Here is a 14279-nt window from a genome sequence, read left to right as displayed (position 1 = left end):
ATATTATCTTAAAAGAATTTTTTCATCATTAAAAACTAAATAAGCTTAGATTCCGTAGTCATACAAGGTATCTTTATGTTTTTAGATATAAGCAGATGTAAAATTTGGAAATAGCCAAATTGCATGTACTGTTTGTGTACTATCTTTTTCATCAAAGCGTCACCAGAAACTTACTGGTGATGTGCTTTTAAATTTTAATATCCAGTCAGTTCATCTAATGGGAATTGGAAAGGCTGGTCAGCCAGAGTGGAGTAGGTTAAAAATAAAAGTATGCAGTATGTTCTAATTAATTCAGTAATTATTTATTGACTGAATAGTATAGTGGTAAAAATTCTAAGCAACCACCAAATTAAACTATACTTCCCACCTCCAAGCTACCTGGTCATTCATTTGGATAAATGGATTCAGTCTTTAAATCATTAATTAAATAACTATTTTTTAAACTTGACAAGAGGTTAATCCTCACAATACAAACCTCTGATTCCCATGTCAAGACAATTTGATTGTTCATTGGATCAGTTACGTTTCACAAGTTTTCAGTGTATCCATTCTCACTGAAAAACAATGAAAGTTAATGTTACACATGAGCTGATCAAACTGCATTGGAATACATGAAGTTGCTTTTCACTGGCTTTAATATGCTTCAGTGATGCTCATAAATCTTACGTCCAAAAGCCAGAGCTGGAAAGTGAAATTGCTATTGTCTTAGTATCCTTAGTTCTGTTTGAATAAGTGTCTCAATCTTTTTGGTTTCCCAATTAATATATAACAACACAAATCCAAACTATTGTGTCTGGAGAGTTGAGTTGCTTAAGTGTAAATTGTAAATCCTTTCTGTTCTACTAGTTGCTTTGTCTTTGTTTTTTTCATGTTGCAAGCTCAGTGTAATCTAAGCCTGGAATTCAGCTAAATTAGAATAAGTTATCTGTGTAGAAGCAAACTATGTGTTGGTGTAGTGAGAATTCTGTAAGTCTCACTCTTGGAATTGTTAATTGAGTTTGGGGTAAAAATAGATGAAAAGAATCTTTGTTAATTAGATGTGGGCACTGTCTGGAAGTTGTTGTTAAATACGTAAAGGCAACTATGAATTTAAAAACATCAGAATGAAGATCTGAGAATTGGCATGAGTATGGTAGACATGATTTATTTTAAAAAGTAGCTGGGAAATTTTCAAGGTAAACTGGAATGGCTGTGCCACAAAAGAATTATAAATAAAAATGATAAATAATGTAAACAGCATGATTTCTATTCCTAAAAATAATTGAAGACATCTTATGTGTCTAAATTGTTTTGCCAAATCAGGGCAGATAAATTCTTCTGCTATCAGACCACAGAACTGTAGTCCTGATAAATATTTGGATTGTGTATGCAGTGAATCATTTCATTAATTTTCAAAAGGCATTATAGCATAATGCTTAAAAACCATCCATTTTGAAGGTATCATACCTGGGTTGGAAACCTTTGTCGTATCTTTTTCTGTATGACCTCAAGTATATTATTTATGCCCTTTATGTTAGTTCCCTTACTTATAAAATAAAAATAATAATACCCAGTTTATAAGGTTACTGGGAAGATTAAATGAAATAATGTATGTAAATTGCTTTGCGTGTATGTGGCATATAATTGATGTTCAGCATAGAGCAACTATTATTATTGCTAGCAGTTCTTAATTATACATTTAATTTCTAAACTCCTATTCCTTATTTGTCTTCCTTCCTTATCCAACTTCAGGGAAATATCTCGTACATTGACATTTTCAAAAAGATGAGGAAGAGGAAAAAAAGTGAAAATTAAATTAATTTACATTGCTTTTCTGTTTCCACTTTAAGAATTTTGTTGGCAGAAACAAGTTTCTGGATACCCTTGGAATTCCACTTTCCATCTAATGTCAATCTGTCCTAAGTCTAAAGCATATAAACACAGTGTGTACTTCAGTGCACCTCAATCATATTATCTAGGCTACAATACACTTGTAAAATTTTTTTTTAATATTTTAAGACACAATGAAATTGCCTATTACTTTATATTTATAGAGTATCTCTTGTAGACTTTCTTTAAGCTGCCCTTCCGTGGTCCTATCCCTATCCTCCTTTACAGTTGTCTGTGCCTTCTACATCACCTCCTCACACTGAGAGTTGTGAATATCCTACAAGGCTATGTCAATATTTCTTGTTCTTTTCTTTCTGTATTTCCCCAGTGAGCTCTTCCATGCCCAGGGCTCCTTTTTAACCTTGAATCATGTAATATGAACTTTAGGAAAGACTTCAAGTTCATATGGTCTTTTATGTGGATAACTAATTTGCTTCTCCATGTATACATTCTCAAGTATTTTTCCATCCAATTTTTCCAGCTCCCTATAGGACTTTTCCATTCATACCGTCTGCTGTCATTCAATACTCCATAAATATTTCTAGAGTGCTTTCTACTTGTCAGAGAGTTTACTAAGAACTGGGAATAAATAATCAATCAGATATAGTTTCTGGTCTCAAGGCACTCAGCGTCAAAATGGGCAGTCAGAAAACTAACAGCCAATTGTGCTAACGAGTGATAATTTGTATGATATGAGTTATTGGAGAATGCTAAGGAAGTATGTAACTTAAATCGCTGGGATGCCACCCATCCCACAGTGCATGACATATAAGCTAAGACCTGAAAGATAACTGAGAAGAGTTTAGGAGGAGGAAGGGTGTGTAAGGAAAAACTCTGTCCTACCTTCTGTGATTCTCCTTTCCGCTCACACTGCTGCTACACTCGCAGCACTTCCAACACCAGTTGTACGGGAGTTTTTCCCCTACCAAACAATTCACTGCAACACCAACAGAGTGTCCTGTTCTGTCAATTCTGACACTATCTACCTGGAGGTAGCACCAGATCCTACAGGTTAAGGGCTCAGTCCCACTCCCACCCTACTTCAGATGCCAATTGCAAGTCCAATTTGTCATCTGTGCTTCTGACTGAATGGGTATAAATCAGAGACTCCCACTAACCCCTCCTTGGGTTTGATTAATTTGCTAGAGCAGCTCATAGAACTCAGGAAAACATTTACCTAACCTACGTTTACCAGTTTATTAAAGGGTATGATAAAGGATACAGATGAACAACCAGATGAAAAGATACATAGAGTGAGGTCTAGGAGTGTCTCGAGTTCAGGACCTTCTGTCCCTGTGGAGTTGGGATACATCACTCTCCCAGTATGTGGATATGTTCACCAACCTGGAAGCTCCCCAACCCCTGTACTTTTGGGAGTTTTATGAAGGCTTCATTACATAGGCATATCAGTCATTAAGTTCATTTCCAGCCCCTGTTTGCTCTCTGGAGAATGGTGGATGGAGCTAAAAATTCCAAGCTTGAAATCACAGCTTGGTCCTTCTGGCGATGAGCCCCCATTCAGGAGCCCACCCAGAATCCCCCATTAGAAAAAAAGATGCCCTGAGTGCTGTTGTCAGGAATTTACAAGGGTTTTAGGAGCTCTGTGCGTGAGCATTCCAAATGAATATAAACACTCACAGCCAAGATGGCATTTTGGGTGTGTGTAACTGCAAGTCCTTCAATAAGCTAGAACATGAAGTATGAATAAGAAGATAAAGGTGATCATTGTTACATTATAAATGCTTACAGTACATCATATACAATTAAGTATTTTACAGTCCAAACACACTAAAACATAGGTATTATTATCCCTCATTTTATAGCAGAGGAACATGAACTTGAGGTTAAGAAACTTGTATAAAATCATACAACCAGTAACACCTAGAAGGGCCAGGACTCATCCTAGGCCTTTTAAGAATATTTAAGAATGCTATGCTTCTCGGAATCACCTTCCAAATAAACTACTGTGTGAAATTATTTGTCTCAGGGTCCGCTCTCAAGAAATCTTAAACTTGGAAGAAAAGATAGTATAGATGAAATGATGTAAAGAAGAAAAATTTATATAATGTGCTGAGCACAGTTTTTGGCACATTGTAAGAGCTCATTAAATGATTGTTATTTTGTTGTTGTTGCCTTACTGCTTCTTTCTTTGTTTCCTTCATTTACTAGAATGTAAGCTTTTTGAGAGAAGGGCTTTTTTCCCCAGTGGTGTCTCATATTTAGAACAATGATCAATGAATATTTGTTGAATAAATAGATTAATACATTTTAGGGACTTCTCTGGTGGCACAGTAGTTAAGAATCCGCCTGCCAATACAGGGGACACGGGTTCGAGCCCTGGTCCGGGAAGATCCCACATGCCGTGGAGCAACTAAGCCCGTGCACCACAACTACTGAACCTGTGCTCTAGAGCCTGCAAGCCACAACTACTGAGCCCACGTGCCTAGAGCCCGTGCTCCACGACAAGAGAAGCCACCCAAATGAGAAGCCCGCACACCACAATGAAGAGTAGCCCCCACTCGCCACAACTAGAGAAAGCCTGCGCTCAGCAACAAAGACCCAATGCAGCCAAAAATAAAATTAATTAATTAATTAATTTAAAAAAATAAAGTGCTGCAAAGGACTTCCCTGGCAGTCCAGTGGTTAGGACTCTGCTTCCACAGCAGAGGGCATGGGTTCGATCCCTGGTCAGGGAGCTAAGATCCCGCATGCCACGTGACACAGCCAAAATAAATAAATAAATAACAATAATAATAAAAAAATAAAGTGCTTCAAGAAAAGAACTGTCAACAACTCTACATCTGGCAAAAAATATCCTTCAGGAATGAAAGTAAAATAAAGACATTCTCAATGAAGGCTAAGAGAATTTATCATCTGTGGGCCTGCTGTAAAAGAAAGTCAAAGGAAGTTCTTCAGGCTGAAGGGATATGACCCCACAGATAAACTTGGAAGTTTAGGAATAAACAAGGAGCAACAAAATATGAAAAAAAATACATTTTAAACACTTGATAAATGTGAGAATATAGAGATATGAAATAGACTCTATTATTTTCTCCCAAATCACATTTCTCTTAAGAATCACATGTTTCTGTGCATTTCCTGACACCTGAAGTTTCCAAGATGTCAACTTTCAGTGATGTTTTAGCTGTCTTTTGAAGAGGACATCTTACAGCATATGAAGAACTCACTAAAACATTTTTATGAATCTCAAACTTTTGTTTTCAATAATGAATTTCATTTTCTGAACTCTCTGCCTGGAAAGTTTTTCTCCCAGATAGCCACATTGCTTCCTGCCTCTCATCTTCAGGTCTATACTCAGAAATCACCTAATTCCTAATTAAACTGCACCTCATAGCATCCCTCCCTTGCTTTAATTTTCCCTTTGCAATTATCGCCATTTAAAAATGTATTCCACTTATTTTTGTTTGTAGTTTGTCTCACCCAACAAGAATGAATTAAAGAACTTTGCCTTTTCCCCCTATTAATTTTCCTAATACCTGATATATCATCAGTGAAATATCAATGAATGTATGTGAAATGAATGAATCTCTCCAGGTCATCAAGGAAAACTGTTTTTCAAAGAAAGAGGATAGAAGAGAGTCTGTTGCAAGACATACTAGAAACCCTGAAATAGTCTGGTAGAAAAAGGGATGGCGGCTGGGGAATTTTCCTGACTAGAAGACTGGCCACCAAGACCACCAGTAGTCCACTGTGTGAGCTCAGAGCTTGTCAGAGATTGATAAGAGCCAAAAACAACCTGACAGAGGCAAAGGTTTAAAGAAAAAAACTTGGAAGGCTGCCTTGGGAATATAATGGGTTTGGGAGTGCCTAGAAGCAGTGAGTCAGGCTGTCAGAAGCTTAATGAGCTATCAGGAAACACGAAGAAGGGTCCAGGCAAAGCAATAAGCCAGAGAGCAAGAATCACACAGATGCCAGAGTTTTAGCTGAAGTACGTTAGCTTTTTGAGTCACCTGTCATTCTTTTATCTTCTTCTTTTTTTTTTTTCCTCCTCCTTGTCACCTTGACTAGCCTGAATGAGTACTGGTACACCCTCATGTATTCTTTTTTTCTAAAGAACTCTTTTTTTTTTTTTTTGCCCCAGATTTAAAAAAAAAAAAAAACTTTTTACTTTGTGTTGGAGTATAGCCGATAAGCAATGTTCTGATAGTTTCAGGCGCACAGCCAAGCTACTCAGCCATATATATACATGTATCCATTCTCCCCCAGACTCCCCTCCCATCCAGACTGCCACATAACATTCAGCAGAGGTCCCTGTGCTATACAGTAGGTTCTTTTGGTTATCCTTTTTAAATATAGTAGTGTGTACATATCCATCCCAGACTCCCTAACTATCCCTTCCACCCTTCACCCCCCCACCCCCGGCAACCATAAGTTCGGTCTCTAAATCTGTGAGTCTGTTTCTGTTTTGTAAATACATTCATTTGCATCGTTTCTTTTTAGAGTCCTCATATAAGCGATATCATACGATATTTCTCTTTCTCTGTCTGACTAACTTCACTCAGTATGACAATCTCTAGGTCCATCCATGTTGCTGCAAATGGCATTATTTCATTCTTCTTTTATGGCTGAGTAATATCAGATGTGAACTTGTTAACGGTTGATCCCCAAATTCCACCCCACCTCCATGGGTTGTATGTGTCTTTTTTTAAATAAACACACCCCAAATCTCTGTAACATATGGACCTCCAGGATCAGGAGAGGTGTCTGGGAAGTACCTGGCTCGGGTTGGCCAGAAGGGCACATTTCCACCTCCCAAATAAGTGCAAAGACACTTTTAGTTGCAAATGACAGAAAACGAATCCAAACAAGTTTGAGCACAGAGGGGAAATTTTGGGCTTATTTTACTGAAATGCCAGGGATAGAGTTGATTTATGGCTAAAATCAGCAGCAGAAGTAATTCGTCAGGGCTCCAGCTTTTCTACCTGCTTCTCTATGAGGAGGAACTGATGGCAAACAGAACTCTGATCATATCCCACCAGCTTACGTTCCATAGTAGAAAGGAGACTCTTCCCCCATATCTCTGCCAGAAATTTCTCTCAAGGAATGTTCTAACTGCCCTGGCTTAGATCATGTGCCCACCCATTGGCCATGAGTCTGGCCCCCTGATTGACAGTCTCTCTAAGATTAGAGTGGGGAAGGAAAATTCCCCAGTGAAAATGTAAGATGTTGTCACCAAAAGGAATATGAATGAATTCTGGACATTTTAAAGCAAATGTCGACAAACACTTGACAAATCATGGTTGATCAGTTAAAATGACTGTAGAAAGTTTCTCTTGACCAGTGTTCCATGGGCCTCAGTGGATTGGTATGTGTGGAAATGCATGCAAAATTCTGCCTATATGTGAATCTGTCCAGGGAGGGGTCCATACTTCAATGAAGTACAAAGGATTCCAAGGTGGGAGGGTAGCAGTGCTTGGAAAGGAAATGCTTCCTTCCCATCCTCACCCACCATTAACTTCCCCTGACTTAATAGAGCCCAAATGCAAAGCCATGTGAGACAATGTGACATAGTACAAGGTATAAAGATAAGGACTTTTGTTTGATTCCTTAGTTCTCATTAAATTCTCTTTATCTCAGTTTAATCACTTGTTAAATGTGGATCATAAGACCTAATTTGCAGGTTAAAATAGTTCAACACAGTTCTTGGCACATAGTGGGTTTCCAGTGCATTGTTGCATTTATGTCACAACTGAGTAAGCAACAGAGACTCCCCAGAAGTGATTTGTCCTAACCACCACGCCATCCTATTTGTAATAGGTCATGCTGTTTAACAGTGAGGGATCCAGTCCTACTTAACTATTCTCGACAAGTCACTTGAGCCCTCCCTTTAACAGCGTTTTCTGTCAGTAGAGCCCAGAGAATGTTTTAAGGCTATCAGCCACTTTCATTCTGCTTGCTATATTTGTAAACCACTTCTGAAGCCACCTACTGCATTCCTTTGTCAAGCCAGCTGGGAGAATTTCCTAAAGAGGCCTGTGCTACCTTCAGCTACAGATTTCTAGGTGACCTTCACTGTGCTTTTGAACACACAGAAGAGCAGACCCAACCCCCAAAGTTGTATTCGCAGGAGAGAACCTCTCACTTTCCCCGGTGTGAAAGGAAGAAGAATCAAGCTTATTAACACCTACAATAAAATCAGATGCTGAAGCTTTGCTTTCATAACTACCCAGGATAATTTGTTAGTGAGCAAAAATAGAACAGAATATAATCATATTAGAATGATAGAGAATGTAGAGGATCCTGCATCAATTCTCCAGTTTCAAAAATCTAATGTGCAGGATTGATTTTTTAAAAAAAGTAGAGTTTGCATGTTAGTGGTTGAAAAGTTTGTCTTGGAATTAATTGTCATGTATATATTTTATGAAAAACTGGAAGTTTGTAATTTTTTAATATGGTGGCACAACCATATTTGCATAAGGTTTTCCATGTGAATTTGGTGTTTTGACTTTTCTAATTAAGGTCATTAATTTATCATTTCACTGAGTCATTCAGTAAATCTTTATAGATGGCCTGCTTTATTTTAGGCACCATGGTGTATTTGATATTTGTCTGAACTACTAAACAAATTGAAGTTATTCTGTAAACTGAGAGTTAAGTTTGATGTTTAAATATTTTTTAAAAAGGTCTCTCTTCACTTCTAATTCAATAATGAAAGAAAAAGCATCGAATTTTAAAATTTATTGTTACTGTTGTCTTAACATATTTAAGTCATGGATATTATCTTAGTGAAATGTCAGCATACAATACTTTAATTTAAAAATTCATAATAAAGTTTTATTATGTATTGATTATAATATTATTGCTTTATGCAAGAGAAAGATGTTAAGAATGTAATATGAAAATGATATATCCAGGGACTGTTTCATTCTTGTTTTTCCTTTGATGTAATTCATTTCTACACTAACTAACATGAGAGGAATGTCTGATGATTCTCAAGCACAGTAAATCTTTATCTTTTGTTTTTTCTGAATGAATTAGGTTTACATTCTTTGTTTTTCTATATCCATTTATTATTTAATTTAACATTTATATTAAATCCCTGCACATACTAATGTGATGTGCTGCTTCATATGAAAATGTTGTTTTCAATAATGTATTCCTTTGAAAATTATTTTCCCATGAGATATCATTAGGACTTCTGCTAGCTAAATAAACAAGCAAAGTGAGTAAATAAATAAAGGAGTAAAATATTAGTTTTTAATGAGTAAGATACACACCAAAATAAACAGATATATTGTAAAAAGTATAATGGCTAGGTACACTTTCTCTGAGAAGTAGGTTTTTCAGCTGCCTTTTGAAAGCTGAGATTGTGTCAGCTGTAGTCTGAGCTGGGGAAAAATCCTTCAGGCAAGAAGATCAGCAAGTTCCTCAGTTCTGGGTGAGCAAGTGCCAGGTCTGTTTGAGGGACAGAAAGGAGGCCATTGTGGCAGAAGGGATCATGTAGGGTGTTACAGACCTTGTTAAGAAGTTTAAAATTATGCTAAACAAGTTGGGAAAACAGAGAGGTTCTTTGGAAAGCTGAAGAGTGACACAATATAACTTAAGTTTAAAAGATGAATCTAGCTGCTTTGTGGATGATAAATTGTAGATGGGCAAGGATGGGAGTAAGGGAACCAATTATTTGGTGATTGCAGTACTACAGGAGAGAAGGGCTTTTACAGAGTTGTTCTTCATTATGTGGTGATATGCCCTTAAGAAATGATAAGTTATGTGTTGAATTGCTGGAGGTCATATGCAAAATCACTTTTTCTCATGAATATATCATTGACATGTGGGCAGCAATGGCAGGCAGCAGGACACATACCCAATCTCTCGATGTCTTTTGTTTACTTGATAATTCTTTGTCTGTGTGACATGTTGGTCTCATAATTTCAACATATAATTTTAATGATTCAATATTTATTTAATATAAATATTCAATATAAATATAAAATTCAATAAATATTGAATCATATTAAACTTATATGCTTAATATGTGCTAAATACTATGGACATTGATTTCCCCTAGAACCAATACTGACTCAATATCTGAGTTGATACTATAATAAAACTTGCCAAGAAACAAATAATTTATGGTATTAATATAATGTAAAATATTTTCAAAATAATATGTATAAATAGCAAATATATTTTTTAAATGCTAGAATGTGATTTTCCACTCTGTATATTATTAAGATCACTTAAACTACAACTATCTGAGAATCTGTTTCTTAGTTCAAAGTATCATGTGTATAAATCTGAGCTAAAATTTTGCAAGAATTAATTGCCTTCTGAGAATTTTTTTTCTGTAAATTAACTATATTTGGACTAGAAGTACTAAAATAATGGCCGTTAAAATAATGACAATGAGACCAATTTAATTTTAAATGCTCATGATAGTAGCACAAATTGTTTAAGTCTAGCTTCTTTATTTGCTTGTTTTAAAATTGCAGATGTGCTGTCTCTTAGGGAAGATGAATGTGCTCATAATTAGTTTTTAGTCGTCAATTTTCTGATTTATCTTTCTTTCATACTTTAAAAATTCAGACTAATACAAATTTTATTACATTTCATAAGTTAAATTAAAAAGTAATTTCTGAATTAATAACACATGGATCATGCCACTGATTTAAAAACATCTCAAGCTAGATAGATACATTTTCCAACTAGAAAATATTTTCTTAATTTCACGTTCCTATAAATATTATAAATATTATTCGAAATGCTAGCTTAAATTTTAGAAATATTGTTGAACTAATAATATGAGTAAAATTTAATGTTTATTTTCTGACTATTTGTTTGTATTCATTAGTTCTTAGCCACATTCAAGTAAACTCAGTTTTCTTATACTTCATGCTCTATTTTAGATTTTAAAGGCATAGTGCTTTTATTTTGCAGATTGTTGCCTTGCGTGAACAAAATGTTCATATACAAAGAAAAATGGCATCAAGTGAGGGATCCACAGAGTCAGAACATCTTGAAGGGATGGAACCTGGCCAGAAAGTCCATGAAAAGGTATGACACATATGACATGCTCTTACGTGGAAGTGTTTACTTGCTATATCGTTTGACAGGAGTATGAAGTATTTGTGTAATTCATGTAATAAACATTACTGTGTTTTGACTTGTTGATCAAAAGTGCATTATTATTTCCTTTATCATTAATTGCTCCTAATTTGATTCTCTCAAAAATAATATATGTGTGGATTTATGCACATATATGTAATTCCTCATTACTTGCTATTAACTTGATTCTCTTAAAAAGAATTTAATTGCATATCTGTTTGAACATATCTATAATTGAATAAATTATAAATTGAATAAATATCTAAATATATCTATATATCTCTATAGATATATTAATAATCTATATCCAGGACTGTTTAAAATACAGTAACAATAATTTTGATTTATAAGTGATATTATGTACAATTCGTGACTAATCTGTGGCTTATCACTGCAAAAACTTCTTTATAATATCTTATTTGACTTATTTTCCATGTGTTTGATAAGACTACAGCAGTACTCCAGTTGATGAAAATTTACATTAAAAGATATCTGAAGTCATTAGACTTTTACTGTTTTTTAGAAGAAATTGATTTTCCTTTCGGGTGGGGCATAGACCCAGGCCAAGGAAACCAACAGTCTGTTTGGCGCTTTTCTGTGCTGAACCACTTGTTCCCAGCACAAGAGAAAGAAGGGCAGTTGCTGGTAGGTCTGGAATCAGATTAAGATTACATAAGCATTTGCACATCCTGTGCATGAGACTTAGACCATCTCCTGGATATTTGCAAGTTATAGCCCTGGATGCTTGAGCTCCTTAATCATCAAGATCTCATAAATCAGGTAGCTAAATTGGTGTCATTGTGAATATCAGGAGGTTTTAAAACATAGCGACTAAGAAGCAAGTGACTGTACCACAAAACAAATAGCACTAGACTTCTTATCATAATAAATTGAGCCCTTCCTCATTCATCCAGTTGAAACAAATGGAGGGGCTTCGTATGTTTCCTCCTTCAACTGTAAAAGCAAAAGAAGCCAAGTAAACCAGACATTTCCTGAGACCGCCATCAATTCTGGTGGCTGAGAAGCAAACAACTCTTCATTAAAGGCTTTACTATTTTAGCCTTTATCAATGTATTTTATAGAAATCTTAAGGTAGGTATTAACAATAAGCTACAATCTGACAGCTAGATTTCATGAGCTATATTTCAAATTTGAATAAAACTTATTTCTCTTTTCTTCAGATAAGTAAACTGGCATTAATTCAGTAAATAAACCAGCAAGCTCTTTAGGGCATTTGCACACAATCCTCAGTTTAGGAAACTAACATGTCATTTTACTATTACTGTTTCATTTTAATTATGTCATCAGTAATACAGTGCTATACCTTTCCTCAGAGAATTACAGAATGACATTGATTTGAGTACGAAAATGGACTTTATGGTCATCTAGTCTTTTTCTTAGAAGTCTTCAAAATATAGTGATGCCATATTATGCTTATCTGGACGAAAATTAAAGAAATATGCTTTCAAAGGCATAAAGAACTTAAGATCTTGTCTATTCGATAACAAACCATTTGGTGCTTAAAGCATTCCTCTAGTACTTCTGGGGAGTGGTGTACTCATACATGTAGTTTTGTTCAAATATTATTTTTTTTAAGATATAACCCCTAAATATTTAGGCATTATAGAATATAAGACAATTCATGTCAGATTAATTTTCAGAAACTGATTACAGTATTAGGATGAGGACCTGTGAATAAATGATGTTTGTCTCTATTGGACTCAACAGATAGTGGTATATACGTGGAGGTTTCTGAGTATTTGAAGACTTAAAGTACTTGTCTTTAACTTTCTTTGCCTTCCAGTTCTCGGTGAAGGCATTTCAGCCAGTGTAGAAGAGAAATTCTGTGCCATTGCTAACTCACTCACACTTTTTTATAGATGTAACTAAAGATTTTTAAACATTGTAATTATCGGCATACTTTTTTTTAATTTCCCAGAATTGTAGGAAGAGTGATTTCCAAATGCTTTGAAATAATGATATACTAGTATTTTTTAAAATATCATGCCCCTATCCTGCAATGTAATCCTAAAGTATATGTCATATATTTTTTTTAATTTTAAAAATAAATAAACTGTGCTTTAATTCATATTACTCCTTAGATGATTCAAGAAAGCACTTTAAAAGTTTTATTTATATCATATTTCTTTGCCTGATATTTCCTTTGTTTTCAACTTTATTGAGATATAACTGACATATAAGATTATATAAGTTTCAGGTGTGCAATGTGATGGTTTGCTCTACAAATTGTGTAAAGTTAAGGTATACAGTGTGATGATTTTGTATAAGTATATATTGTAAAATGATGATGATAAGATTAGTTCATCACCGTGTGTGTGTGTGTGTGTGTGTGTGTGTGTGTGTGTGGTGAGAACATTTAAGATTTACTTTCTTACCAACTTTCAAGTATACAATATTAACTATGGTCACCATGCTGTACATTAGATCCCCAGAATTTATTCATCTTCTAACTGCTGACATTTTTTGATAAAAGCTGAAATAATATCCTAATTATTATTTTTATCATCCCTTTATAAATACTGCTAAATTATGCACCTGAACATTATAAATCATCTTTTTGAAATTACCCCCTTTAACAGGATTCTTTAAGGTATGTTAATACCATTGAATAACAAGTGTTATAGGATTGTAATTTAAATCCTAACACTTAATTTTTCAGTAACAAGTGTTTAAAAGGTATATTAAAACAAAGGAAAAGAGAATATTATTTTGGAGTGTCTATGTAGCGAAGGTTATCAGCGTAGGATGACTGTAGTATTAGCGTATAAACTGCAAAGGGGTTGTTGGGGAGGAAACATGAAACTATTGTCAGGTGCTGTGGAGCTGTCAGAAAGTGACTTGCAAATCCTAGTCACAAGGATCGCCCTTTGTTTAGGGCAGTAAAGTTACTTAAATTACATAGTCAGGGTGGGTTATTAGCCAACAGGAGAGGTTTTACGGCAGTGGCTTGAAAACTCTGTTGACAAAATAGTTGATAAAAATAGTCGATAAAAATAGTCTCATAAAAGCACACTCTGAAACAGGCCTACTACTCATAGAAAAGTTGTGTAATTACTACCAACATTTGGAAAACAAAAATGAAAAGAAAAAAATAAGCTTAACTGAAACAATTTTGTTTCTGTGTGCCATGGATTTAATCAGGTGTTCTAGAAGAACATAATTATCCACAGGTTAATAAAAAATTTTTCAGAATACTAAATTTTACCTCATTAAAAGTTCAGGGCTAGGATCCATAACTTTCTTCCTGCTGCTTTCCAGAGAGGAGCTAACTTGTGAAAAATAAATTTTAATAAGCATGCTTCTCTTGTAAAAGAGATAGTAAT

The 14279-nt window shown here is 35.0% G+C and overlaps 1 protein-coding gene across 24 annotated transcripts in view; it reads left to right on the top strand.

Moving 5' to 3' along the window:
- Positions 1-14279, top strand: part of PPFIA2 (PTPRF interacting protein alpha 2) — a 475585-nt gene that overhangs the window by 317196 nt on the left and 144110 nt on the right. For all 24 annotated transcript variants that reach the window (XM_049694321.1, XM_049694307.1, XM_033407163.2 and 21 more), the window contains one exon: positions 10768-10884. In XM_049694321.1, the coding sequence (XP_049550278.1) occupies positions 10768-10884 (117 nt within the window). The remainder of the gene's footprint in view (positions 1-10767; positions 10885-14279) is intronic.

Source organism: Orcinus orca, chromosome 11, assembly GCF_937001465.1.
Source record: "Orcinus orca chromosome 11, mOrcOrc1.1, whole genome shotgun sequence".
Lineage (NCBI taxonomy): Eukaryota > Metazoa > Chordata > Mammalia > Artiodactyla > Delphinidae > Orcinus > Orcinus orca.
This window is presented reverse-complemented; position numbering and strand designations above follow the sequence as displayed.